General features: G+C 49.8%; 4 protein-coding genes across 10 annotated transcripts in view; 1 reads left to right on the top strand and 3 right to left on the bottom strand.

Annotated features, from left to right (window-relative positions):
- Mad1l1 (mitotic arrest deficient 1 like 1) overlaps nt 1-10,571 on the bottom strand; it is a 305,826-nt gene extending 295,255 nt beyond the window's left edge. For both annotated transcript variants that reach the window (XM_048330376.1, XM_048330385.1), the window contains exons 1-4: nt 10,507-10,571; nt 5,045-5,204; nt 2,982-3,122; nt 397-576 (exon numbers count right to left, since the gene is read on the bottom strand). In XM_048330376.1, the coding sequence (XP_048186333.1) occupies nt 397-576; nt 2,982-3,122; nt 5,045-5,194 (471 nt within the window). In that variant the 5' untranslated portion in view covers nt 5,195-5,204; nt 10,507-10,571. The remainder of the gene's footprint in view (nt 1-396; nt 577-2,981; nt 3,123-5,044; nt 5,205-10,506) is intronic.
- A 2,337-nt stretch (nt 10,572-12,908) lies between these two features.
- On the bottom strand, nt 12,909-27,156 carry Mrm2 (mitochondrial rRNA methyltransferase 2). 4 transcript variants are annotated; one of them, XM_048330334.1, is made up of 4 exons: nt 16,482-16,522; nt 15,969-16,011; nt 14,596-14,885; nt 12,909-13,622 (listed from the first exon to the last, which is right to left on the bottom strand). In XM_048330334.1, exons 2-4 carry the CDS (start codon nt 15,986-15,988, stop codon nt 13,180-13,182), a joined length of 753 nt encoding a protein of 250 aa, XP_048186291.1. In that variant the 5' UTR covers nt 15,989-16,011; nt 16,482-16,522; the 3' UTR covers nt 12,909-13,179. The 4 variants fall into 4 exon arrangements, with proteins under 4 accessions (XP_048186291.1, XP_048186284.1, XP_048186300.1 ...); XM_048330327.1 differs by lacking the exons at nt 15,969-16,011; nt 16,482-16,522 and adding an exon at nt 27,150-27,156 and having other exon boundaries at nt 14,596-14,948; XM_048330343.1 differs by lacking the exon at nt 15,969-16,011 and having other exon boundaries at nt 16,482-16,519.
- On the top strand, nt 18,466-21,916 carry Nudt1 (nudix hydrolase 1). Its single transcript, XM_048330355.1, has 3 exons — nt 18,466-18,711; nt 20,860-21,005; nt 21,281-21,916. Exons 1-3 carry the CDS (start codon nt 18,560-18,562, stop codon nt 21,451-21,453), a joined length of 471 nt encoding a protein of 156 aa, XP_048186312.1. The 5' UTR covers nt 18,466-18,559; the 3' UTR covers nt 21,454-21,916.
- Snx8 (sorting nexin 8) overlaps nt 21,925-27,339 on the bottom strand; it is a 39,326-nt gene continuing 33,911 nt past the window's right edge. For all 3 annotated transcript variants that reach the window (XM_048330305.1, XM_048330295.1, XM_048330288.1), the window contains exons 9-11: nt 25,265-25,411; nt 24,875-25,024; nt 21,925-23,579 (exon numbers count right to left, since the gene is read on the bottom strand). In XM_048330305.1, coding sequence (XP_048186262.1) covers nt 23,466-23,579; nt 24,875-25,024; nt 25,265-25,411 — 411 coding nt within the window. In that variant the 3' untranslated portion in view covers nt 21,925-23,465. The remainder of the gene's footprint in view (nt 23,580-24,874; nt 25,025-25,264; nt 25,412-27,339) is intronic.

Below are 27,339 nucleotides of genomic sequence, written 5' to 3'. Positions count from 1 at the left end.
AGGGCCTGTCACCCTAGTAGAGGGTCTGTCCCTACAAAACAATGCTATAGAAGTAAATAGGCTGCACACAGGAAGTTATCTGCCACGAAAGCATCTAGTGAATTTAAAAAAAAAAAAAAAAAACACTTAAAAATGACAAAAGATTAATCAGCCAGTCGTTAAGATTCCTAGTTAGGAAGACCAAAAAAAGTGCTTAGTGTATTAGCAGAAGAGATCACAGCCATGCAAAAGTGCAGGTACACTGTGAGAGGTGTAATTTAAAGTGAAGACATCTCAGTGCCACCATGGAGATGGAAGTGCACTCCTTCCTTGGAAAATGGCTAAAGACCTAAGGGTGACCCCCGAGCCCCAGTCCTGAGTCTCCCCCCACTCCCCACTCTTCCAGGCTGCACTCACCTCACTGGCTGCAGCCAGACTGTCCTCTTTCTCACGCAACTGCTTGTTGACGGTGTCCAGACTCTGCTTGCACTGCCTGTACCGATCCAGCTGCTCCTGTATCTTCTCCTCTGCCTCGGCCTCCCGCTCCTGAAGCTGCCGAATGCGCGCCAGCAGCTCCTGGTTGCGGTCTACTTCGCGCTGTAGACAGTGAAGAACTTAGCCAGAGTGAGGTGTAAATGCAAACAGGCATCAGGACAGGGGCAGCCAGACCACTCAGACCCACAGAGGAGCCACAGGCCCATCAGCCTGGCCAGAGCAGAACCAGGACAAAACTTGGAACCCCATGCCAGTGCTCCTACCACAACAGCAAGATAGGTCCCACTCTAAGGAGCCAGGCCCCAGGAGGCACTAGGCATAGATCACACCATGCTCTCATTACACTGTCTGCTCACAGGGGAGACCATCTTCCCAGGGAGGAGATGGAGCATGGAAAAATCTAAAATTCAAAATTTGCCTTGGAAAGAAGCTGGGCTTCTATGGCAGATCTTGTTGAATGCATTGAGGCTATCCTTAAATTACTGCACTTCTGCAATCACCAGATGACTGAAGCAAGACAGGGTACAGACACTTGCTTGCAGACACAATTGCTTACACTGACCACAAAACTGCCACGTCACACAGACCTAAGAGCCAACACCTACCATTAAGGTCTGGAAAGCTGGTGAGGAGGGAACAAAACTAGAACCTCTGCTCAGACCGCCTGACCTCACGATCCACAGGGACCTGAGAGGTCCTCTATCAGCCACAGAAAAAGGAGGGAGAAAGGACAGGGGCTAGATCCTGGGAGGACAGGGGTGAGTGCTGGTCACCCAAACCCAGCGCTGCTGCCCTCTCTCTCCGTACCTCCATGGCAGCTGTCCACACAAGCTACCACTACAGCCACTATGAATTTGCTCACGTCTCACTCAGAGTAAGGCCCTATGTCACTCTTATGGTCTGGGATGCTCCAATCCCAGACCAAAGAAAGTTTAATAAAAGCACACATAGGACTGAAACCCTGTGGTGGGAAGGCTGTCCCATACCTCAAAGGGATTCGAGGCTGCAAGTGCAGCCCCAGAACATCCAGTGGGTCCTAGCTGAACAAGTATTCTATATTGGAGGGGCACAACTGTGTACTTCAGTGCTTAGAATGTATGAGGCTCTTAGCTGAGGCAAACAGGGAGGGATGCAGGGAAGGAGAGAGGAACAAGTCATGGCTAGAACATTGTCTTTACTGGTACTACATGTTCCCAAGCACTCTAGTCTTACCACCTAGTTGTTATTTCCACTTGTCCTCCCCACCCACAGCCAGATGGCTCCAGCATGCCTATGGGCCAGGAAGAACAGGCCATGCTCATTCACCCCACTGTGTCCTTGGTTTTCCCCAAGGAAGGACCATGCAGTGATCCCCTCATGAGCTCCAAAGTTCTAAGTACCCCCAAAGCTAGAACTAATGCTGGGCACGGGGAACCCAGAGCCAGGCAGGTCCTTCCCTTAAGTGACCCTGCCCAGAGAAATGGCCTCAGAGCCCTTCTGTGTGGGCCGTAGAACCACTTCATGTTGTCCAAGGGCCCCTGCTACCTGCCTTCCTAACAAAGACGGCCCACTGAGCCCAGACAACACACCATAACCAGGAATCTGCATCCCAAACTGAAACAGACCCATTAGCAGTTGTTCCCATCAGGCCTAGGCTGGGCACCAGTAGCTCATGCCTATAATCCTAGCTATTCAGGAGGCTCAGATCTAAAGATCACAACTCAAAGCCAGCTTATGCAGACAAATCCAAGAGACTCTTGTCTCCAATTAATGAGCAAAAAGTCAGAACTGGAGGTGAAAGAGCACCAGCCTCGAACAGAAAAGGCCCTGAGTTCAAGCCCCAATGCTGGTACAAAAAAAAAAAAAAAAAACAGAAAAAAAAAAAAAAAAGCAGTCCTATCAGACGAGGAAAAGATGTGTCATGCAGTCCAGTCAAGATAGGGACCAGACAGCCATCCTCAGAGGCAGGGAAGCCAGAGAGATTCTGGTCCAGCTCTGCCTGAGTCTAGCAGTATTTCCACCCTGAGCACACTTAGCAAGGTCCCTGGCAAAGCACTGTTACAAAGTGCAGCAGACAGAAGTTCTCATGTGGCACATCCCTGAATCACAGGGCTGCTGGGAAGCCAGCAGTAAATGCAGCAACCACAGAAAGGTGTTCTGCTAAGCCTCTGCAATCACCTCAAGCAGACCCAGCATTAACCCCACACATTCTATACATCCCGCACCACCTGGTATTCCTCCTACACCCACATCCCAATTCTTCCAGAGGGAAGAGGAGACAAAAGCCCATCAGAGGCAGGTCTGCTGGCATTACAGGCTCACTGGGCAGTCAGTACAGCTAAGAAGTCCCCATTTGTGGTTGTCTCCACTTTAGGCTACCATACCCTAGAACTGCTGGCCTCAGAGGAAAGGTCTGGTAGAGCTCCCAGAGAGCCCCTTCCCTATGCCAATCCTGACCTCTACAGTCTAGCAGATGCTATACACAGCTCCTTGCACAGCCCCTGCTGCGCTGTCCCACCTGAACCCACCTCATAGTTCCTGGCGTTGGTGCTGGCTGCCCTCTCCAGCTCCACTCGCGCCCTCTTGTGACTCAGCTCCATCTGCATTTTCTCCCGCTCCATCTGGATGAGGTAGGTCTTTGAAAGAGTCTGTTCTACTTTTTCCTCCAACTGAGCCCCACAAACCCAAAAAGAAAGAGAATCCTTAGTAGCCACATCGAACAGGCAAATGTCTTGACTCCATCCCATACTTCCCAAACACCACTCCCTTGAGCTTGCTAGGCTGGTGCTCTACCATTTAAACCATTCACCAGGACCAGGGCTTCAACTTTTGAAAGGGCTCTGAGGATTAGGTCAGTGCTACCTAGCTACATATACTCACGGGTATGTGACAGTGGGAGCTGAGGCCCTGTCCAGCCAGTAGCAGCCATTTCCTCCATCCTTCCACCTCTGTATGATCTGTTTCTTTATTCCTCCTACACTTACCTCATCTCAACCCCCCACCTCACTGTTATCCAGAGGTGCTGTGGCTAAAGTGGGAGGGTGCTAACCTTGAGCAAAAGAAGCTCAGGGACAGTACCCAGGCCCTGAGGTCAAGCCCAGGACTGGCAAAAAAAAAAAAAAAAAAAAAGAAAAGAAAAGAAAAAGAAAAGAAACCCTTGACAATGAGCAGTAAGGACTGTGAAGTCCCAGTCAGGTTCCAGAATCCTCTGACTTCAACAGCTAGGCCATAAATCCTCAGATATTTGCATCAAGTAAGCATTTTTAATATAAAAGTTACCAACTGGGGCTGGGGATATGGCCTAGTGGCAAGAGTGCTTGCCTCGCATACATGAAATGAAGCCCTGGGTTCAATTCCCCAGCACCACATACACAGAAAACGGCCAGAAGTGGCGCTGTGGCTCAAGTGGTAGAGTGCTAGCCTTGAGCAAAAAGAAGGCAGGGACAAGGCTCAGGCCCTAAGTCCAAGCCCCAGGACTGGCAAAAAAAAAAAAAAAAAGTTACCAACTTATTTTGCCAGCAATCAGAAACAACGTAACCTATCACCAGCATCACTCATATCCCAAAAAGAGAAATAGGAGACCTACCCTCAAAAAACAGTCCTCACTGAGAAGGACAGTGTACAATATGGAGTTCTAAGAAACACTAACTCTATCACTTGGCAGGCTGACGCACACAAACCTCACCAACATCATGGTAAAACCCTAGCTTATCTACTTCAGGACATCCTTGCAGAATGGCTCTGCAGCACATAAAGAGGGTAAGAATAAACCAAAAAAGAGGCACTCAGAGAAGCCAGGGAGAGGCTTGGTATAGCAGTCGGTGCAGTGACACCCAGGACAGGCCAAGACACGGCTCCCTTCCTTCAGGCCCAGGCACCCAGCCCCACTGGGGCTGAGCTCACCACCCTCCAGAGTCAGGAACCCTTCAGGATGTCTACACTTTTGTGAGTAGTGAAAATTCCCAAAACTTGAAATGAAGTCAAACAGGACTGAAATCAGGGCAAACCTATACAGTCAAAATTCACCCCGAAGTATACAAACGGCCTGCCACAGACTGAGGCAGTGAAATACCCAGACCAGTGAAAGACCCAGACTCTGCCTGGTCTCTCACGATGCTGATGGCCACCGGTGCTTACAACACAGCCTCCCCATAAAAGGGAAGGACCCACCAGTACTCCAGATCCCAGGTTTTCTAAGCCTGTCATCAGCATCCACAAGTCTATAAGTGGGAACACAATGTTGAGCAGTCACCAGAAGGAGGGCACTCACTCACCAGGAACAGGACACTCATCAGGGTGAGTCAGCCTTCATAAGGATGGTCCAGAACAAGCCCTGGCCTCCAATGATCACCCCAAATACATGCACATGCCTAGATGAGATCTGGACAACAGTTGACCACCAGGCTCAGCCATACCTGTCTCAACTACAGGGGATGAGAACAAGCCCTGTCTAAGCCCAGGTGTTTACCCGGATACCACCCCTATCCCAGCCTATCCCTCCCAGCTGCTTAACTGAGCTCTATAGGACTTGACTGGCCCCTCTGACCCCAGGTATCTACCCAGAGATGTCACCTGGACACACACGACTCACCTGCATGCTCTGCTGGTACTGCATCTGCAGAGAACCTGGGACAGTGGGGCACACATCCAGGCCGGATGCTCCTTCCACTGGCTGAGAAATGAAGTTTTTAAAAGACCTCAAAGTGGATAAGACGGTGGTATTCTCCCCCTGGTCTTCCATGGCCAATGTCCTTTTGAGAGGCAAAAAAAAGTCAGAGCCAACCTCCCACATGCCATCTACTGTCACTGACAGCAGAGTTTCGCATAACCCCCTTCTCTAGACCCCTCTCCAAGCCCACAACCATACTCTTCAGAGTTACTGCAAGCCAGAATTGTCCATTTCCGAGAGGAAATGAGACATACATGTGTGCCATCAAGCCCCTGTGCAACGACCAACCTCGACCCCAGACAATCAGAAGGACACAAAAAGAGGTGGTCAGCAGTCCAGTGGCACATCTCTCACAGGGACACCCACAAAACATGTGGCCTCTGGGAGTCAGAAACAAAGCTTGCAACAGCAGAATAAGGGCAGTGATTATACATGAACAACAATGCCAGTCCACCACTCCTATATCTACATATCCATGATCAACAAGCCTCACAAAAACTGAATCTTGGGCTGGGAATAAGGCTTACCGGTATAGTGATTGCTTTGCATGCATGAAGCCCTGGTTTCGATTCCTCAGCACCATGTAAACAGAAAAGGCTGGAATTGGCGCTATGGCTCAAGTGGTAAAGTGCTAGCCTTGAGCAAAAAGAAGCCTGGAACAGTGCTCAGGCCCTGAGTCCAAGCCCCAGGACTGGTAAAAAACAAAATAAAACAAAAAAACTGAACCCCAACATGAAGATTTAGGAAATTCCAGTATTGAGAAGACTTCAAGAGTTGATGATATGACATTGAATATCTTCCAAATCCAAGATGCAGGATTAGAACAGTGGCAAAAGCAAAAAAAAAAAAAAAAAATCCCCTGCTGGTGACATCCTAAATAGTTATTAAAACTTAAGTGGTATGCCAGGCACAGGTGGATCATACCTGTAATCCTAGCTACTCAAGAGGCTGAGATCTGAGGACCACAGTTCAAAGCCCATCTGGGCAGGAAAGTCCGTGAGACTCTTATCTCCAATTAACGACCAGAAAACTGGAAGTGGCACTGGGGCTCAAGTGGTAGACTGCTGGCCTTGAGCTGAAGAGCTCAGGGACGGCACCCAGGCTGAGTTCAAGGACCACCACCAACAACAACAAAAAAAAAACAAAAAAAAACTTACATGGTGTGATATCCTACAAATAGCCAACACAAAAAAAAAAAGTTAATAAAATATGGACCTTTCCAAGATAAATGGATTGATGGCTTTTATTGTTGTTGAAATTAAAGGCAAACCTGTGTGTCTAATTTATGTCTGTGCTAGCTGTAATGGAAAAAGCCAATCCAGAAATCCAGAGCATCATTCAAGCTTAATACAGGCATCTGAATAAAATTAACACTCTTCAGTGGAGTTTGGTATCATAATAAGCCTCTTGCTCTAGGTCCCATTGAAACAGTGTTACTCAGATCGGTTATATAGTCAGTGAGCTCACTGTACAGAAGCTGAGGGCTCACACAGGGGTAGAGAAACTGCATGGTGGCTGCTGGGAGTTGTTAGCACCAAACTAACACTGTTCCATCACAGATCAGATTATTAATTTAACATAACAGCAGATCAGATTACTAATTTAGCATAAACACTGAGGAAACACTGAAGGATTCTGCCGGAAAGTTCTGATTTTTCTCTCTGGATTGTGATGAGATCAATGGACAAAACAAATGCTGCCCAACTTAATTCACAGGATAACTGCAGAGTTTGGCAGGTGAGAGGAACTGCTATCATTAAAGCTCTGCATGACACCACAAGAGGGGAGGCCTATGTACAAGATTTGCTTTATCAAAAAGAAGCTTTGAGCTGATGTTTGAAAACCGAAGTGACCTTACTATAGATGGTGCTCCAGCCATAGTTGGCTTCCAAAAAAGGTTAACTGCAGCTGGGAATATGGCTTAGTGTTAGAGTGCTTGTCTAGCATGCATGAAGCCCTGGATTCGATTCCTCAGTACCACATACACAGAAAAAGCCAGAAGTAGCACTGTGGCTCAAGTGGTAGAGTGCTAGCCTTCAACAAAAGAAGCTCAAGGGCAGTGCCCAGGCTCCCTGAGTTCAAGCCCCAAGACTGGCCAAAAAAACCAAAAAAGTTAATTGCATTTGTCAAGGAAAAATTAAACCACCTCAGTCTTGATGAGTAATTTGGTTCTATGCCACTGCACCACACACCAAGAACATCTCTGTGCACAAGTGCCACAGCTCAACAATGTGATATCATCAGTACTGTCACGTATACATTTCATCAAAAGCAGAGGGTTTAACAGCTGCCAGTTTAAGGAGTTTCTGAATGATCTTGCCTGAGTGTGGTGATCTTGCTTAGCACTGTGAAGTGCAGTGTCTGAGTCACAGGAACATGCTCATAAGGTTTTACAAACTGTGGGAAGAAGTTGTACAGATTGTGAAGGGAAACCCCAACAGAGAATTCAGTGACCTGTCTGATTACCTATAACACAAAATCATTCCGCTGCACACTGATAAAGAGCTGAAAGTAAGACACAGCAACTGCCCACTTTCTTAGTTCTATAAATGTTACATAAGCATAAATTTCCCGCTTTGAGGAGATAGGCATTGTAATATCAGGAAGAACTTACTGCAAGCAGTTCATTTCAGAGCAAGAGTGGACCAAGCTCCAGACTGACTTATGCAAACCTGGAAAAGCAGCTGTGAATAACAATATCTTCAGCTAACATCATCACATGCTTTACCCAAGAAGCAGTTCCAGTCATCAATATCAGATGGGAGTTAGATGCTCAATCAAATAGAGAAGGTTCTTACGCTGAGAATTTTATTTATTTTGTGTCAGTACTGAGGCTTGAACTCAGGGCCTCATGTTCTCACTCAACTTTTTCACTCCCAGAGCTACTACTTCTGGCTTTCTGCTTGTTAATTGGAAATAGGAGTCTCTTGGATTTTTCTGGCTTCAAACTAAGATCCTCTGATCTCAGCCTCCAAAGCAGCTAGGATTACAGGGAGAAGCCACTGATATCTGACTAAATTGATAAGGCTGCATGACTCATTAATGTTATAAATATCCAAATGGCCCTTGGCAGAAAAAAGTGTTACCCAACCCTTCCTTAGAAAAAAGCAGCTCTGCTTGATTTCCCATAAGCATCAGACTAAAAACATACCCACAAACTCCCTTTTTTTTTTTTTTGCCAGTCCTGGGCCTTGGACTCAGGGCCTGAGCACTGTCCCTGGCTTCTTCCCGCTCAAGGCTAGCACTCTGCCACTTGAGCCACAGCGCCGCTTCTGGCCGTTTTCTGTATATGTGGTGCTGGGGAATCGAACCTAGGGCCTCGTGTATCCGAGGCAGGCACTCTTGCCGCTAGGCTATATCCCCAGCCCCACAAACTCCCTTTTAAAAAAAAAAAACAGCCAGATGTCAGGTGGCCTTATGTGTTATATGGATAACAATAAAACAGGAAGATGCAGGAAGTACTAGGAGTTGGGCAGAAGCTACCATTTTAAATAGGATGGGTAGGAGAGGCAACACTGAGGGGGTGACAGTTGACCAGTTAAGAAGGTGAAGGAGGGAGTTTGGGAGCCAAGCACAACTGCAAAGGTCCTGAGGCTGGTGCATGTCTGGCTCTTCAGAGAATAATCTGAGCTAGAGGAACAGAGATAGAAGCAGAAAATCAAGAGCAAAGGTAAGGTCAAATGTGTAAATGTCTTGTGGCCACTGCAGGATCTGGTTATTCTTTCCTGCCCCCTATTCAATAAGTTAATGGAGGGGAAAAATCAAAATGCAAAAGAAGCTGGCTAATCAGCAAGATTGAAGTGGGATACAAAGAAACTTGTCCTGAAACCTCTCACCAAGATATTTTAAAAGATTTTTCAACTGGACTCTTTCGTTGGGCATGACAGCTCATTCCTATAATCCCAGCTACTTGGGAGGCAAAGGTAGGAAAATCAAGATCCAAGAGGAAGAAGTAAGATCCTAAAGCAAAAAGGGCTGGGGACAGGGAGTGTGGCTCTGGGGTTAAGGAGACTGCTTAGCAAATGCACAGCCCTGAATTCAAACCCCAGTACTACCAAAAAATAAATTTGGAAAAAAAAGTAAGACAGGAAACCTCATAATCCCAAACACTCAGGAAGATGGTAAGGACAGCTAGTCCAAAGCAAAGCCCTTTCCAAGTAAAAAAGCTTAGACTGCCTCTCTGAATTTCCCACTTAACAAGAACTTTGTCATGAGCTCCTCATACATAGCACAAAGCAAAAAAGGGATAGGAAGAAAGGATGGACATAGGACTGCCTGACAGAAGGCAGCTGAGCTCTGCCCTCCAAGCCCAAATCTTTCCATTATCAAGAGAAGTCCTCCAGACCCTGACACCTACCTGGATAACCCACCAGAACAAAGACTAGAGCATTTTCAACTTCCAGAAACAGATCAATCTACAGTCTAGCCACCAGGTGCCAGTGCAGGCAACTCTGCCCACTTCACCAATACTTAAACCTGCAGCCGCTCCTAGCCACTGCCTGCTGCCCAGGAGTGTCCCTGAGCAGAACACTGGGAGTCAAGCACACTGCCCTTCCACCTCGGAAAAGGGAAGTGAGCCCTAAAGAAGTGAGCCCAGTGTGGTGTAGCACTCCTGTAATACCAGCATAGAGGAGAATCGCGAGTTCAAGGCCAGCCTGTGCTACAGAGCGAGAAGACTCTATCTCCCCTTTTCTAAAAAAGCAAACAAATAAATGACTTTCAAAGAAGACTATCTACACAGTGGCCAGGAAGCCTGCCACCGGCAAACGGGCCGCGATGGTTCCGAGTGAGTCTACTTGCAGACACACTCCACCAGTCCTGGCCAGGGACCCTTGGCGCCAAGCGGACCCCTTAAAGGCGAAATGAACAGCCCACTACGCGCAAGCTGAACATCTAGAGGAGGAGGCGGCAGACGTGGACGGCCGGGGTCTCAAGGCAGCCCATGCGTACGGGCCCAAGCCGGTGGGGATTTCTGGGCAGCCCGGGGCGAGGGGCCGAGGGCCGGGAGGGGATCTGAAGGCAGCCCGGGCGAGGGGCTGGGGATCGGAGGGGCTGGGGGCCAGCAGGGTCTCGGGGCAGCCCGGGGCGAGGGGCCGAGGGCTGGAGGACCTCTGAGGGCAACCCGGACCGTGGGGCTAGGGGCCAGCAGAGTCTCGGGGCAGCCCAGGACCAAAAGCCGAGGACCGGGAGGGTCACGAGACCGAGGCTACATGCCGGGTCGCAGCGACGAGGAGGGCGCGCAGTTCTTGGCTCTGAGGGTGCAGTAGCGCAGAAGGGGGCGGCACCAGTGCTCGACCCCGGCGGGGCATCTTCGAGCCCGAGCTCGGCCCCGGCCGGACCCCAGCACGCGCCCGGGATCGCGTTCCCGACTCGCCATCACTCACCTCAGCCGCCGGCTCGTCAGCTCTGCGCTCGGCTTGCCGCCGCAGCTCGGATCTCCCTCCGCTCCGCCCGCGACCAACTAACGCGAGATTCGCGCTTGCGCTCTCGCGAGATTTAATAGAAATCGACCGTAAAGAACCGATTTTGCGAGCGCGACTGTTTGCACCCCCCAGAAGCCCCGCGTGGTATCCGAGCCGGAGGCCGGCCGCGGTCTGGCGCGGCAGGGACTCTGAACCGAAGTCTGCATGCACCCCCGGCCGGGTCTGGCGGCCAGGCCACCGCACCGCAGGTCCCGGTTCCCCTGGCTGGCTGCCTTGCACCTTAATGTTTGTACAATAGCACCCCTCAAACCCCGGCCCCCTGGGAACAAATCTCTTGGAAATCTTTTTTTTTGTTGTTGTTTTTTCTGCCTGAGATCAGGACAACTCGCTCGCTCTCTGTCGCTTTATGCTCCTTGTCAGGGGACCCACCACCTGAGACAGGTCTCCAACCCCATGGAAATTATAACAGTCCTTGCTACTATGTTTCATTGAATTTAATGAATTGCATTTCTCTGAGTCCACTAAAAAGCAAAGTAACAGTTCCCACATGCACCTGTCACTTAGTTCTCCCTGCATTGGCCAGCCAGGAAGGTGCTGTGCCCAAGGATCTGCCCTGCCTTCCGTTTTCCAAGTTAATGGGCCAGGAACTGAACCGAGGTGGAGAGAAAGGTGGGATTGGGGGAAATCAAGAAGTAGTTTAGGGGCTGGGAATATGGCCTAGTGGCTAGAGCGCCTGCCGTATATACATGAAGCCCTGGGTTCCATTCCCCAGCACCACATATATAGAAAATGGCCAGAAGTGGCGCTGTGGCTCAAGTGGCAGAGTGCTAGCCTTGAGCAAAAAGCAAACCAGGGACAGTGCTCAGGCCCTGAGTCCAAGGCCCAGGACTGGTTAACCAAAAATGAACCAGAAATGAAAACATGTCCCCAGTGGGGCAGATCAGAGGGTCACAACTTGAGGACCCCCAAATGATTTGGGGAGGAGCTAATCACTGTGTAGGGTTAATGCTATTATGTAGTGTTCTTTCATAAAGCTGCATGGAGTTGATAGAGCAGTGAAAGATGAATGAACACAGCACATCTTGCTTGCTTTGGCAATTACCTTTATGATCTCTGGAGCCGGGAGTATTACAATATATACTTCCAATAAGAGGCGAAGCACACCCACACCATGCATAAATTCTTACCAAATGCCTCCTCTAATTGCTTTGGGAGCTCTCACTGCTTGGAGAGTGGATGCTTTTCCAGATTACTCAGAGACATGGATATTACTCCCCAGATGGAAATGCTGGGGTTTTCTATTGTGAAAAGCTCCACTGTGTTATGAGAACTGAAGAGGAACACCTGTTCTTCTGGAATATGCTGAGGAAAGTCTGTGAAGGATATAGGTATATCCATCTCTGCCTTGGGAAATTCAGGTTTGGGGTTTGTTACTTCTGTTTTGCAGACCTGGGGACAGAACACATGCATGTGCTAGACAAGCCTTATCCCACTGAGCTATAATTCTAGTCCACCAAATCCATTTCTAGGGCTGGGGATATGGCCTAGTGGCAAGAGTGCTTGCCTAGTATACATGAGGCCCTGGGTTCAATTCCCCAGCACCACATATACAGATAACGGCCAGAAGTGGCGCTGTGGCTCAAGTGGCAGAGTGCTAGCCTTGAGCAAAAAGAAGCCAGGGACAGTGCTCAGGCCCTGAGTCCAAGCCCCAGGACTGGCCAAAAAAAAAAAAAAAAAAAAATCCATTTCTAGCTTCCCCTCCTCTTTCCTTCACATCTTTCATTCTCTATCTTTCTAATGATAAACTTCCTATTTAAAACTCATGACATGGGCTGAGAATGTGGCTTGGTGGTAGAGTGCTTGCCTAGCATACATGAAGCCCTGGGTTCAATTCCTCAGTACCACATAAACAGAAAAAGCTGGAAGTGGCACTGTGGCTCCAGTGATAAGAGTGCTATCCTTGAGCAAAAGAAGCTCAGGGACAGTGCCCAGGACCTGAGTTCAAGCCCCAGGGTTGGCACACAAAAAAATTCATCATGATATGATCTGGGCATAGTAGGACACATCTGTAATCCCAGCACTCAGGAGACTGAGGTGGGAGGATAGTTTTTTGGCTATAGTGATATATTTGCTCTGTATATATTTGCTCTGTATCCAAAAACAAAAAGATTAAGCATGATATAGAAGGCTGTATTAATGGCCCTTCTATATATTGATATATGTATTATATATATTACATATATATTGTGTGTGTCTTTGTTGTTTTGTGCCAGTATTGGGGCTAGAACTCAGGGCTTGGGTGCTGTCCCTTAGCTTTTTTGCTCGAGGCTTGTGCATTACCACTTGAGCCACAGCATCACTTCCAGCTTTTTGCTCAGTCTTTCCTGTTCAGGCTAGCTGTGAACTAGGGTCCTCAGATCTCAACCTCCTGAGCAGTTGAGATTATAGGCATGATCCAATGGCATCCAGCTTCTCTGTCATCTTTTTGGCTTAAAAACAGAAATATGATTCTCATGGTCCTGTTCACCTCCATCCAGCAAGGCTCAGAACCCAGCCACACATCAGGAAAGCCCTTGGGCTACATTCACAGGTGCTGAGAACCCAGTACCCTTCCCAGGAAGGGCAGGAGACATCTCACTGCTTCACAAGGCTCTTCCTCTTTCGGTACTGTGTGGCCAAGAAGTATACCTCTGACGATTCTTTCCTGCTAGCCTCAGGCTTCAAAATCCTTGTGTTCTGGAACTCTTCAGCTAGTCTCTTCTGAAGCTGTTGGCTTTGACTCCCAGCCCAGGTTTTACAAAGCATTGTTCCCCCAGGTGACAGAATGTCCTCAGCCATGTTCACAAGAGTCAAGCACAGGCTGATGAGCCTGTCATGATCCAGGGCCCGGATCCCAGTGGCATTGGGTGCCATGTCACTCAGAATCACATCTGCCCTCCTGCCAGGAAGCTGCTCTAGGATTCTCTGACGAGTCCCTGGATCAGTCACATCGGCAGGGCACAAGAAAGTTGCTCCTTCCAGGGGAAGGATGTGGAGAAGATCCACCCCAAGCACAAAGCCAACCGGGGAGCTGGGATCTACGGAAGAACCAGAGAATATGTTACTAGCCCTGTGTCTTCCCAGAGAAACACAGGCCACAGAGTGAAATGAATGCAGACACGAGGCCTTTTCCCACCAGCTAAAGACACAGATAGGGGAGCTGCCCTTCCTGCACAGTCCAGGGAACTGAAGCCCAGAAGGAAGTAGCTGTCCCACTTATACTGAGTATCAGGCCAAGTCAGGGCCACAGCCAAGACTTCTGACTCTCATTCTCCAGTCATCTTACTACCGAAGGCTCAATTTGGGGGGATTTTTGCAGGTGGTGGTACTAGGGTCTGAAATTAGGGCCTCCCACTTGCTATGCTCTCTGTGCCACTGAGCCATACCCTCAGCCCTGTTTTCTTTTTTGGTTGGTGTGTGTTTGTGTGTGTGTGTGTGTGTGTGTGTGTGTGTGTGTACATGTGGGCCAGTCCTAGGGCTTGAACCCAGGGCCCAGGCCTTTTTGCTCAAGGCTAATGCTCTACAACTTGAGCCACAGCTCTACTTCTGGCTTTTTGGTGAGATAAGAGTTCCATGGACTTTGCTGCCTGGGCTAGCTTCAAACTACCATCCTCAGATCTCAACCTCTTGAGTAGCTAGGACTACAGGCATGAACCACTAGGCTTCCCCGCCCTGTTTTTCACTTGTTATTTTTAGGATATGGTATTGTTTAACCAACCATCTTATTAGACAGAGCCACAATCTGCCTACTTTAGGTTTCCTATCCTTGCTTAGATTCCAGGCAAATGTCACAGAGTACAGCTTTTCTTCTGAAGAAAATAAACAGTCTAGTAGACTTTTTCACCTAGATCTGAGCCTTTTTCTTTTTTGTTTCCAGTCCTGGCTTTTTCTATACATATGTGGTGCTGAGGAATCGAACCCAAGGCTTCATGTATACTGTAGAGGACAGCTTGCTGGCACCCCCCCCCCCGCCCGAGACAGGCAGTAGGCAGCATGGAGGGGAGGCCCCACCTGTGCCTGTAGCGTTGACTCTCTGCACAGCGACCTGGCTCCAGGCCCCAGGAGCTGCCCCACAGTCTAACACCCGGAGTCCAGGCCGCAGGAGCTCATGTTTCTTGTTCATCTCCAGAAGCTTGAAGGCACTTCGGCAGCGGTAACTCTCCACCCTTGCAGCCTTCACAAATGGGTCCTTTAAGTGGCGCATGAGCCACAGGTGTTCCGCACCTGTCCGGCCCTTGTAGTGACGTGGAGCAGTGTGGAACCTTTGACACCGAAGGGGTGTACAAACTAGCTTCAGATACCTGATGGGAGGAAAGAACAAGCCAGATGACATCACACAGAGAAGAAGCCCTTGGTTCAACTCGCTCATTATTAGAGTTAGAACACCAACACCCAACACCAGAGGACTTGAGAGCACTGCACAGATAAAGCAAAGTGTCATGAGTTGAATTCTGTCCTCTTGAATTCATGGTTCTGAGGAACTCAGAATGTGAAGTTATCTTTTGAAGGAGATAATGAAGGTAAAATTATGGCCCCTATCTAAATGGAGCTCTTATGAGATTAGGACAGGGAAACACACAGGAAGACAACCTTGTGAAGACCCAAAGACAGGAAAGCCAGATGTGATGGCCACACTTTTAACTCCAGCACTGGGAAAGCTGAGGCAGGAAGATCTCCAGCTCAATACATACACGCGCACACACACACACACACACACACACAGCCAGACCCTGGTGGTTCACCACTAACTACAAGGAGGCTGAGATCAAGAGGATCACAGTATGAGGCCAGCCAAGGCAGAAAAGTCTGTGGCACTCCATCTCCAAAATAACCAACAAAAAGCAGGACTGGAGGTAGCATGACTCAAGAGGTAGAGTGTCAATTAAATGAGCATGGCCCTGAATTCAAACCCCAATATCACCAAAAATAAAAATAATAAAGCAACAATTTTAAAAAGGACCTCAGAAGGAACCTGCTAAACTTCCAGCCTCTAGAATGCAAGACAAGGGCTGGGGATATGGCCTAGTGGCAAGAGTGCTTGCCTTGTACACATGAGGCCCTGGGTTCGATTCCCCAGCACCACATATACAGAAAACAGCCAGAAGTGGCGCTGTGGCTCAAGTGGCAGAGTGCTAGCCTTGAGCAAAAAGAAGCCAGGGACAGTGCTCAGGCCCTGAGTTCAAGACCCAGGACTGGCCAAAAAAGAAAAAAAAAAGGAATCCAGATAGAATGCAAGACATATCTGTTCTGCAATCCTTTGTGACAACAGTCTGCAAGAAGGAAAACTCAAAGTTCAGTGACAGTTGTCTTACTGATGTCAACCAAACTCAGCCCCATACTATACTGTCAGCAGCATGGAGAAGACAGATCACAGCAAAACTCATCTGATAGGAACTCCCATCATGCCCCGAGAGGCTGCAGGAAAACCTGCAATGGTGGGGGGAAAAGGATGGGGAGTGGAGTTATGCCGCCGACCAGCAAAGTGACGATTTTCCCACAAACCACCACGACTGATTTGGATCACTGCCATCTCTAAGCCCATCCCCAAGCCCTGGGTTCTAGCCACACTATCCTCTTAGTCCTTGGAAGCTCCATGATACATTCTATAGGACAATCGTCCTCTACTAGCCTCCCTCTCCTGCCTCTCTACTACCAGCAGCCTCCTTGTCAGCCTCTCTCTACCTGCAGCCTTCCCCTCCCCCCCGCCCCGGCCTTGCTGTCACCCAGCACGCCCCGGTGGAGGAGTTGGACTGAGTCTCGGAACCCATCTCTCGGCTTCATGCCAGGAACGCTGGACTGGATATGAGTCAGTAGCCCCTTTGCAGATGAAGACATTTGGGGTCCCACATTCCCGTATGGAAGCAGGACTTCTACACAAGCCAGCGAATCCCGCTTACCCGGCCATTGAGGTTGCACTCGCCCCGGCACCCGCCGCCGGAAGTCCAGGAGTCACTTCCGGTAGAGGCCACGCCCCCAAGCCTGGAAGCTGGGCGCGGGTACCGAGACTGGAGGTGGCACGGTGCCGGGGAAACACGAGGGAGACGCGGGAGACCCGAGGAGCTGGGAAATCCCCTAGGGTGAGGCACACCTGGGAAGTGGGGGGCGGGGGGGTGGTCGGCAGGCGCTCTCTGCGCGCGTGCGGACCCATGTCGGGGCCCGGCAGGGAGCCGGAACCAGCGTGTGTGCGCACGAGCCTGGTGCCGGTGACCCCAGCCCAGTACCCACAACAGGCCCAAGAGCGGAGTCGGTGGGATACCAACTCCTGTCGCCGGGGGAGGACCGCCCAGTGCCCTGCATCTCTACAGGATACTGCAGAGGTGGAGGCCAGGTTCCAGTGGGCCAGGAAAGTCTCTGCTAAGGATGGACAGGTCAGGACCAAAGCCTGACCTAGAACCATTAGGCCACACGGCCGTCCAGGGGAGTGGAGAGCCTAGGGGCTGGCCTACCCTTGTACACACAGGCCTGGAGCCCAAGTAGGAGCAAGAAAAGTCCCCTCCATGGGGAGGTCGTAGATAACCGGGCAAATTGGCTCCTGAGGGCCCGGTCTGTTTTTACCTTAGATCATTTGTTTGTTCAGCCCAGTGTAGAGTGTGGCTCGGTGCTTGCCTAGCATATGCAAGGCCCTACGTTCAATCCCTAGCACTAAAAAAAAAAAGTAATCCAGACATAATGTGCTGTTATGCCAAGATTTCTGGTCCCCAAAGACCACCAAGGAGCCAATTCCGATGCAAACAACGAATGAGAGTCTTTATTGCAAGCTCGGGCCTGGATTCTCAACCATCACAGACTCAGCGGATCTGAATTGAGAGCCCTGACCAGGCAGGGTTTTTATTGTGATTACACCAAGGCAGGGTATTTCCAACTTGGAAGATACTTGATTAGATGGCATTTAGCAAGCAAGTCTTGTCCTATTTCTATTGGCTATCTACCCTTTCAGTTATCTATTTTGGCTTTGATAACTGGAACTGGCCTTGGTATCAGGAACTGACAGCAGGTGGTCACGGAGCACTAATGCAGGGGGTAGAGCAAGTCACAAATGGGTTCAGCAAGCCGTTTACAGAAGCAGAATTTTGTAGTCAGACTGACCTAGTACTAACTTTATTTTAACAATTGCTACCATGTTTTTCCATTACCACTAAGCAAACTTGAGTGGGCTAAAACAATACAGTACTCAATCATAAGTAAACCAACCCAACAGCATTTCTACTACTACTACTACTATGGTTATTTCTATAGTCTATGACTATGATCAATTTTTTAACTGTCCGTTACCATGGTTGCTACCCAAGTACAGAGGGGGACAAGCTACAAGAAACTTGTCAAACTACAAGAAACTAGTCTCGGGGGGCTGGGAATATGGCCTAGTGGCAAGAGTGCTTGCCTCGTATACATGAGGCTCTGGGTTCGAATCCCCAGCACCACATATACAGAAAATGGCCAGAAGTGGCACTGTGGCTCAAGTGGCAGAGTGCTAGCCTTGAGCAAGAAGAAGCCAGGGACAGTGCTCAGGCCCTGAGTCCAAGCCCCAGGACTGGCCAAAAAAAAAAAAAAAGAAAGAAAGAAAGAAACTAGTCTCGGGTGGAAGTGCAGCCCTCTAGGATGGAGTCATCACCAGGGTTTAGAAGCTGTTATAATTTTTTTTTTTAGCTGTTATAATTTTAACACTAAAACTTACAAGTTGTCACTCAGGTTCTCAGGTTAGCCCTTACAGTGCATGCCTGTAACCCCAGCACTCGTGAGTCTGAAGCAGAAGGATTACAAGTTGGAGTTGGGTGGAACTACATAGCAAGACTAAATAAGTTCCATATACTGCCTGGAGGCAGGAGAGTCTCAGGTGTCCCCCAGGGACTCACCACCCCCACTTCCCCCTCTGCCTTTCAGGGAGTGTTTCCCCTCCGGCTGATCACTGCTCACCAGGGCAGTCGTGTTTGACCACCTCAGACCTGAGGAGCCAAGACTGAGCTGCCCAGGAGCCATGTGCACCTCCAGGCTCTACACCTTAGTGCTGGTGTTGCAGCCTCAGCGGGTCCTACTGGGCATGAAGAAGCGGGGCTTCGGCATGGGCCGCTGGAATGGCTTTGGGGGGAAAGTGCAAGATGGAGAGACCATCGAGGATGGGGCCAGGAGGTGAGGAAGAGGGCTCTGCACACACAGCCAGCCTGGGAGGGAATGAGGGTTCCATCTGGATTCAGAGCAGTACCCCTAGGAGCTGTGTGGCCCAGAGCAGGGCCATTTGAGCTCCACATCTTTACCTAAGTAGGCCGGTAATAATGGGACCAAAGACCTTAGTGTGGTGAAGAGTAAATGAGAAAGTGCCAGCCATGGATTGTGATCCCCGACTGTTGGTGGAAAACTCGTGGGACATCGTTGGACAGTCATCCTGGCTTCTTCATGTCTAGCCACAAGACCACTAGTCACTAGTCTTTTTAATTTTCAGGGTAGCTGATGGTTCCATACACACCCCTTTATCTTAAACCTTTCACCCACACAGCTCCATTTAGTCCAACATACAGCTCCTCTTGGGAAGGAATGAAGGCACAGAGAGGTTAAGTCAATCTCCCAAGCTCACAGAGCCCTGCTGGTGGCCTCTACACTCCTCACAGGATCCTGAGAATAAATGAGGTTGTCAACGAAAGTGGTACTCAGCCCTGCACAGACCTTAGCGCTAGTTATGGTGGTTGTTGTGATGGTTAGTTGTTTCAGGACAGGATCTCAAATTCACAATCCTCAGTTTCCCAAGGGCATGTACTACCATGCATGCTGGTTGTTCTGATTCTGATGAAAGCTGGCACATATAGGTTATGGTCTTCCCTGAAAACAATAAAAACCATACATGGATAAGAGACTCCTGGAGAGGCAAGAAGTTGGGATGCTGCATGCAGCCCAGTGGTTTTTTTTTTTTTTTGGGGGGGGGTGGTATTGGGGTTTGAAATCACAGCAGATGCTGTATCAGTTGAGCTACACCCCCAGTTCAGTATTTTAGCCCTCAGTAAAAAATATCTATCTTGCAAGAGAGCATACACACCCAGCTAAAATCATGAGACCCTTATAATGGGGGGTTGAATTCAGGATTCAGCATACTAGGCAGGCATTCTAGCACTTGAGCCACATCTCCAGCCTTTTGTTTTGTTTTGCTTTAGTTATTTTTCAGATAGGGTGCCTGGAGACTAGCCTTAGACTGAGATCCTGCTGCTATGCCTCCCATGTAGCTGGGATTACAGGCATGAACCACCACGAATGTCTCAGTACCTATCTGTCCATGCTGGCTGGCATCCTTGAACCATAGTCCCCTCCCAATCTATCTCCCAAATAGCTAGGATTATAGGTGTGGGGCCTGTGACCCCAGGATACAGCTGAGCAAGTTTCTAAGTTATTACACTGAAGTCCCACCAGGGGGAGGTGAGCAATACATCCTTTTCCCACAGTAGTGGCTGTGCGATGTCTGGGTTTAGCTTTGCCCTAAGGAGGGCCAAGTTGAGTGCCTTCTCCCTGTCTGTGGGCACTTGGATATTGTTTGGGTTTGGGCTTGGTTTGGTTTTTTTGCCATTATTGGGGCCTGAACTCAGGGCCTGGGCACTGCGCTTCAGTTCTTTTGGTTAAGGCTGGTGCTCTACCACTTAAGCCACAGCTACACTTCCAGCTTTTCCATGGTTAATTGGAGGTTAGAGTCCTGTGGACATTTTTCCAAGGGTGCCTTCACACATCTGTCCTCAGATCTCAGCCTCCTAAGTAGGAGCCATCTGCACCTAGCTAAGAGTGTGAGTGTGTGTGTGTGTGTGTGTGTGTGTGTGTGTGTTACTGGTAAACTCAGGACCTTGTACTCCCAGCCCTTTAGTTTTTGAGATAGGGTGTGAGTTTAATATTATTACTGTTACTATAATGGTGATGTACAGAGGTTACATTTATATAAGTAATAAGTACATTTCAATTTGGATAATGCCCCCTTCTCTTGCTCTCTCCCAGTTCCCCCCACTCATCTCCACCCACAAGTTGTGTAGTTCACTTTTAACATAGTTAGGGTATGGTTTTTGCCCAGACTAACCTCAAACTTAAGGTCCTCCTGCCTCTCCCTCCTGAGTAGCTAAGATTATAGTGTGAGCCACCAGCTTCCGAATTCTGTAAAGTTCATCCTTATTCCCAAGATGAGCCTGGTGAGGACCCACCAACAGCTCTGCACGATGCTTTCCTGGGGGGTACAGCAACATCTTGCCGTTGGGCTCCTGTGGGTGGGTGCATGCATCCCCAGTGCCTCCTCTTGTGCCTGTCCCCCCACAGGGAGCTGCAGGAAGAGAGTGGTCTGACAGCAGAGGTATTGCACAAAGTGGGGCACATCGTGTTCGAGTTTATGGGGACTCCTGAGCTAATGGACGTGCATATCTTCTGTACAGACAGCGTGCAGGGGACGCCTGTGGAGAGTGATGGTGAGTTTTGAGGCTCCCCACCCATTCTTGCTTGCCTAGCAGGACAAAGGTGTAGGCCCTGGGCCCTCTTCCTTCCCTCACGAGCTTAGAGACTCTGTGAGCCATCACCAGCAGATGTAGCAGTGCAGCCCACAGTCCCAGCCCACTTCCTGCTCTACAAAGTAGAGTCACATACATGATTAGATCAAGCCCCTCCCGCAGAACCACCCACTAATTCCAGTGGGCCTGGGTCTGGGGTGACCACTGGGTATCTTCCCTGTCACCTCTTGGTACAGAAATGCGCCCTCAGTGGTTCCACCAGGACCAGATCCCCTTCCATGACATGTGGCCTGATGACAGCTACTGGTTCCCACTCCTGCTCCAGAGGAAAAAGTTCTGCGGCTACTTCAAGTTCCAGGGCCAGGACACTATCCTGGAATATTCGCTACGTGAGGTAGACCAAGTCTAGCACAGGGCCTGCTGGCGGCCAGGAGAAGACGCCTTGGCTACAGGTGGCCTGTCCATGTGCTCACAGCATCCAAGGCCGGCCTCATGGTCCCAGAGAGGACTGGATGCAAGGGAAGGCCTTCACTGGCATGGCCTGTCCTGCCCCATCCCCAGGAAGCTGCCTGCCAATGTAGCTGACAAACAAACACTGGACAGAAGTGGAAGGGACAGGGTGAAGGAGGCCCTGTCACATGACCTATTGTCCTCTTACTGCTACCCCACTTTTGTGATTCCTGCCCTTTCCCAGTGGAGAAACAGAGACAGAGAAGAGCCAAAGGCCAAACCTGGCATGTGCCAGGCCTCTCCTGAGAACACAAGGGCCATTCTCATCCCAATGGGAACCACAAGAAGGAAGAGGCCTTACAGCTATGTCCACTATTCACACACTTAACTGTTCACCAAAATTTATGGATAAACTGCAGAGTGAAAATCGTTTGTAAACACTTCCAGTTTATTAGGTGTAGTAGTAATTGATTTCTGCAGCCCATAAAGTGCTTCATACATAGAGCCAGCTTCCACAAAGCCCAGGAAAGGCCTCCAACAGCTCAGAGTCCCTGTGGTTCCCACAGCTGCTTCCTGTGGCTGCCTTCCCAGGGCTGGAGAGAGCAAAGCAGGCCCGCATTCCCCCAACCCTGGGGGCCAGCCAGGGCTGCAGCTGAACCCCCCTCACTCAGCCACTTTGCCCTGGTGGACAACAGGATTCTTAGGAAATTCACACTCTGGTGTCCAGCCAGAGCATGGCAGCAGGATAGCCAAGAAGGGTGTATAAACCCGTTTACCCCCACCTGGAACAAGCCTGGGGCCAGAAGTGCCCATGGGCTCTGCTGTTCTAAATTCCTTAGGCCTTCCTCTAGAGTGCCTGGGGATGGGAGGGTGCGCCTACTCCCCCACCCTCAGCCTCCAGACCATAGAACCTGGGGGAGTATTAGGATTGTGCCCTTGTAGCTACTGACTCCAGGTCCTGGCCACAGCTCCCCCACCTTTGGTCCCAGAGACAGGCTGACAAGTGGCCTTGCCTCAGCCCCAAGTTGGTGGGGGGCGGGGGGGAGGTTCTCAGCACTGCTGCAGCCTTTGGCACAGGTAGGGCCAGGCCCTGCAGCTTGACTGTCACCATGTGGAGGGACACTCCTGGGAGTGGTACAGTTCCACACAGTGACTGAGAACTGTCTTCCATGAGGGAAGTCATGGGCCCAGGCAGCCCTGTGACGCAGAGGTTGGACCCTGCCTTACAACCCAGGAAGCAATGGGAAGAGGGCCAAGGAGACCCTCTGCCATTCAAGGAGAAAATGGAGTCCCACAGTCCTCCAAGGGCTTTCTGCTACTCCTCCTTGGGCAGAGCCTCCAGCCCGCTCCTGGGCCAAGGAAGCTGCATGGTACCCGCAGAGCCACCCTGGCCTCTGGAGTGAAGGGCAGGTGGGAGGGAGGCCAGGAGGAGTAGTGCAGCTGCCCGAAAGGAAGAAATGGTCTAAAGGGCAGTTGACCCAGTGGTGCTCACAGCAATGTAACACATTCACCTAATGTGACAGTGGCCTTCAGCACCACAGCAGTGACCCTATGCCAGGAGTGTCTGCAGACCCTGACCCACAGCCAGACCTCTCACCCTGAGACCACCATCTCCTCACCCAATGGCACTGCCTTATTTCTCCCCCACTGGCTGAGCCTCCAATCCAGCTCTCTACACCATTCCAGGACCCAGGGATCCCTCTATGCTGCCCCATGTGCTGTCTGTTGTGTGGCAATGATCCAAATCCATCCCAGAGTGTCCTGCTTCTCACACAGGCCAGCAGGCTCCTGCCATGTGGGAGGAGTAAAGACCACCAACAGGGCCCACGGGACTCAGTAGGTGGGCTGGCAGGAGATCCTCTGCTTTGGTCCCACAGGAGGCCCAGCTGCCATCTGAAGGGACTCAGCCAGGCCACAGCATTTGCAAAGAGGGTTTAGTGAGGCCACAGGGAGCTCTGCAGGCCTCGAGCACTAGTGGGGACACACGCCATCCTCCTGTGGGGACCGGGGCGGTGTCAGGGTGCCATGAGGTCCAGCGAAGAGGCAGCTGAGCTTCGGCTTCAGGTCATTCCACACCTTGCTCATCTGCAGGAGGAGAGGAGATGAGCAGGCAGCCTTGCTCTCTGGAAGGTTCTCAGAAGGTACTCATCCTGGGGGCTGGGAATATGACCTAGTGGCAAGAGTGCTTGCCTTGTATACACAAAGCCCTGGGTTCGGTTCCCCAGCACCACATATATAGAAAATGGCCAGAAGTGATGGTGTGGCTCAGGTGGCAGAGTGCTAGCCTTGAGCAAAAAGAAGCCAGGGACAGTGCTCAGGCCCTGAGTCCAAGCCCAGGACTGGCAAAAAAAAAAAAAGTACTCATCCTTCTCACCTCCACAACCACAGAACCTCTGGAAGTGAGGACAAAGCAGCCAGCCCCACTCCCTTAGGGTGGCCTAGCCTCCAGAGGCCACAGGTGGCTCTTCCTCTGTACCCTGCATGCAGGGCCAGAACCACAAGTCTGCTTGACCTGGTACTTTAACATTATTATTAAGAGGCTGAGTGCTGTGGCCCATGACTATAATCTCAGCTATGTGGGAGCTAGCAGTAGGAGGATAGCAGGCCAAAAACCAAATCCTATCTGAAAAGTAACTAAAGCAAAGAGTGACAGGGGTGTGGCTCAGGATACAAAAACCTGGGTTCAAATCTCTACTAAAAGAAGAAAAACAGTTACTTTCGGATCCCTTCCAGTACCTTCACACAACTTTGTCTGCACTGGCCTCTGTAGTCCAGCAGGCCAACAGCCAGCAAAGTGGATGAGCCAGGGGCAGGAATGCCAGATGACCACAGAGCTGCCTATCAGTTTTGTCCACTACGGAATTCATAGCTACTCAAACTTGATAATCTATCCCTTGTCTCAAGCATAGGGTTCAAAGACTCTATGCTTTTCCTTTGGACTGATTCCTCCGGAAGGTAGATTGTTCCTGTCTGGTCTGGCCTAGACAACTTCAGAGTTACCATTGTGGCCACTTATAAGACAAAATCACCTAAACACACAAACAGGGAGCGTGGGTTGTTTTGTAACTATGCTAGGCCTGGGCACTGTCCCTTAGGGTTTGTTTGTTTGGGGGGGGGGTTGTTTTTTGTTTTGGTTTGTTTTTGTTTTTTGCCCAGTACTGGTACTCTACCACTTGAGCCATACCTTCACTTCTGGCTTTTTTGCTTGTGGGTTGGAGATACAAGTCTTACGGACTTTGCTGCCTGGTTTGGATTCCAACCATGATCCTAGTTAGGATTATAGGAATAGCTACCAGCACCTGGCACAAACTATTTTAGGATTCATATTAACCCCAACTCAACTGTCTTAATAACTCCTGACAGGGGCTGGCAGCACCCACCTCTTTGTGGCCCTGGATCTGCGAGTTCACGAAGGCCCCAAGTATGTGGGAGGTGAGGGGCAGGTATACATGGACCAGCTGTGTCTCCTGGTGCAGGCAGTACAGAGAGAAGTAGTTCCGCAGCTCCATGGTCTGAATCACATTCTCCTGCTGCAAAGTCAGGGGCTCAGTGTGGAGGCACAGCCCATCCACACCGGATGGGGAGGGAAAAGCAGGGCAGGGGAGGGGGGGGGCACAAGTACTGTCTAGCCTGGGCCCACTGTAGACAGGGATGAAGGAAAACTCCAGAGCTTCAGCCTTGGCGTGCACAGCCTATCCAGTTCACCAACACAGTGGGGGCATTGGAGAGCTCCGACGCCTGCCCCCCAAGCCCCTGCCATGCCCACCTACCTCCACAATGCGGGATTCCAGCTGCTCCACAGTCTCAGGCTCACGACCGTGTGCAGCACTCATCATCTGCCTCTTCATCAGGCCATACTTGTGCAAGGCTCGCTGGTGCTTGTGCAGCACACCCTTCTCATGGCGCTCGCACAGGTCCTGTGGGCAGGCGGGCACTCAGCCTGGGGGTACACTGTGGGGCCCTCACCCCCTCCCAACTGACATCCTTTCCAGGGGAGTCTGGATTTTCCTCCACACCCACTTGTCCTCACTGAGGAAAAGTTTGCAGAGCTGAGCGAGTCAGAGCCAGGCCCCCTCAGTTCTGTGGGGACACCCACTAGACCCAAACCCCAAACTGAGTGCTCTCAGATTAGAGAGGGGATATAGAGTCCAGACCCCAGGGCACCTCAGGCTGCTAATGCCATCCAGTTCCGCAGATGGAATAGGTGGCCCAAGAGGAAGATGCAACCATGAAGACATGCTATGGGCTGGGTGGGGTTGATATGGCTCAAGAAGAAGAGAGCCCACCAAGCAAGTGCAGGCCCTGGACTCAAACCCTCAGTGTAACTAATACATACTAACAAGCAAGCAAGCTCTAAGGTAGCCCTTCAGCCCACCCCTCACACACCCACAGAGGAAGGTGACTGAGGATGAAGATGGTTGAAGTAGTTTATCCACATGGATGAAACAGAGCAATGAAACTTGTTGAAATTGTTTTAAGAAATGGTGCAGAGAAGCTGGGCACTGCTGGCTCATGCCTGTAATCCTAGCTACTCAGGAGGCTGAGATCTAAGGATTGCGGTTCGAAGCTAGCCCAAGCAGAAAAGTCCCTGAGAGACTCTTACCGCCAATTAACTGCTCAAAACCAGAAGTGGGGGCTGGGGATATAGCCTAGTGGCAAGAGTGCCTGCCTCGGATACACGAGGCCCTAGGTTCGATTCCCCAGCACCACATATACAGAAAACGGCCAGAAGCGGCGCTGTGGCTCAAGTGGCAGAGTGCTAGCCTTGAGCGGGAAGAAGCCAGGGACAGTGCTCAGGCCCTGAGTCCAAGGCCCAGGACTGGCCAAAAAAAAAAAAACCAGAAGTGGCACTGTGACTCAAAGTGGTAGAGTACCAGCCTTGAGCAAAAGAGCTCAGGGACAGAGCCCAGGCCCTGAGTTCAAGCTCCAAGAACAAAAAAAAAAAAAGAAAAATGTTTTAAAGTGGTGAGGAGAGAAACAGAACCATGATGGAGGGAGTGTACAACTAATGTATATTAACAATAAAGAATGATGGCTAATGAACAAAAAATAGTAGATGGGTTGTTAAAGAAATCTCTCCTTAAAGTTCCAGTAACTATTGAACATTGTTGTGTAAAATAACACAACTATTTAAGAATTTTTTAAAGGAAAAGTATCTTTATTGTTTGAAGCATAAAAAAATTGTAAACAAAAACTGGCATGACATTTCATTTCTTTAGTCTTTTCAATGAAATTATAAAAATATAATACCATGTAGTCTTTGTAAGCTCTTGAGAATGTTTAGAAGAACACAATATAAAAGGCACTTACAACACACAAGGAGATGTTTAAAAAAATAAAACTAACTCATGGCAGCAATTGAAATGGCTTTGAAAAAAATTCGGAGTATAGATTCTCACATAAATAGGAAAGAATTTTTTTAAAAGCTAGTATCATGAGAAAAAAAGAAAACAGAAGCTGGGCGCTGGTGGCTCATGCCTGTAATCCAAGCTACTCAGGAGGCTGAGATCTGAGGATCACAGTTCAAAGCCAGCCTGGACAGGAAAGTCCATGAGACTCATATCCAGTTAACTATCAGAAAAAAAAAAAAGGAAGTGAGCTATGGCTTAAAGTGGTAGAGTACTAGCTTTGAGCAAAGGAGCTCAGGAATAGCACCCAGGTCCTGAATTCAAGCCCCATAACCGACAAAAAAAAACACAAAAAAACACCTTGACAATAAAATTAAATTTACAAAGGAAACAGAACACTGAAACCTGATGGAAGTGTTTTAAGAAAGGCAGCCAGGAGGGAGATGGAAGAAGAGAAGCTGACCAGGATACACTGTACGCATGTGTGGAAATGTCAC

This window comes from Perognathus longimembris, chromosome 1 (genome assembly GCF_023159225.1).
Source record: "Perognathus longimembris pacificus isolate PPM17 chromosome 1, ASM2315922v1, whole genome shotgun sequence".
Taxonomy (NCBI): domain Eukaryota; kingdom Metazoa; phylum Chordata; class Mammalia; order Rodentia; family Heteromyidae; genus Perognathus; species Perognathus longimembris.
This window is presented reverse-complemented; position numbering and strand designations above follow the sequence as displayed.

What these genes read in the sequence shown, in the direction of transcription:
- Mrm2 (XM_048330317.1), bottom strand. Translation starts at nt 16,126, where the DNA reads ATGGGCTTAGAGATGGCAGTGATCCAAATCAGTCGTGGTGGTTTGTGG. An exon ending in ATGATGGGAGTTCCTATCAG is followed by an intron (nt 14,886 to 15,968) that starts ATGAGTTTTGCT and finishes TCCTCCCATCAG; the next exon opens with GTATCTGAAGCTAGTTTGTA. An exon ending in AGTCAACGCTACAGGCACAG is followed by an intron (nt 13,623 to 14,595) that starts GTGGGGCCTCCC and finishes GTTCTTCCGTAG; the next exon opens with ATCCCAGCTCCCCGGTTGGC.
- Nudt1 (XM_048330355.1), top strand. Translation starts at nt 18,560, where the DNA reads ATGTGCACCTCCAGGCTCTACACCTTAGTGCTGGTGTTGCAGCCTCAG. An exon ending in ATCGAGGATGGGGCCAGGAG is followed by an intron (nt 18,712 to 20,859) that starts GTGAGGAAGAGG and finishes GTCCCCCCACAG; the next exon opens with GGAGCTGCAGGAAGAGAGTG. An exon ending in GACGCCTGTGGAGAGTGATG is followed by an intron (nt 21,006 to 21,280) that starts GTGAGTTTTGAG and finishes CTCTTGGTACAG; the next exon opens with AAATGCGCCCTCAGTGGTTC.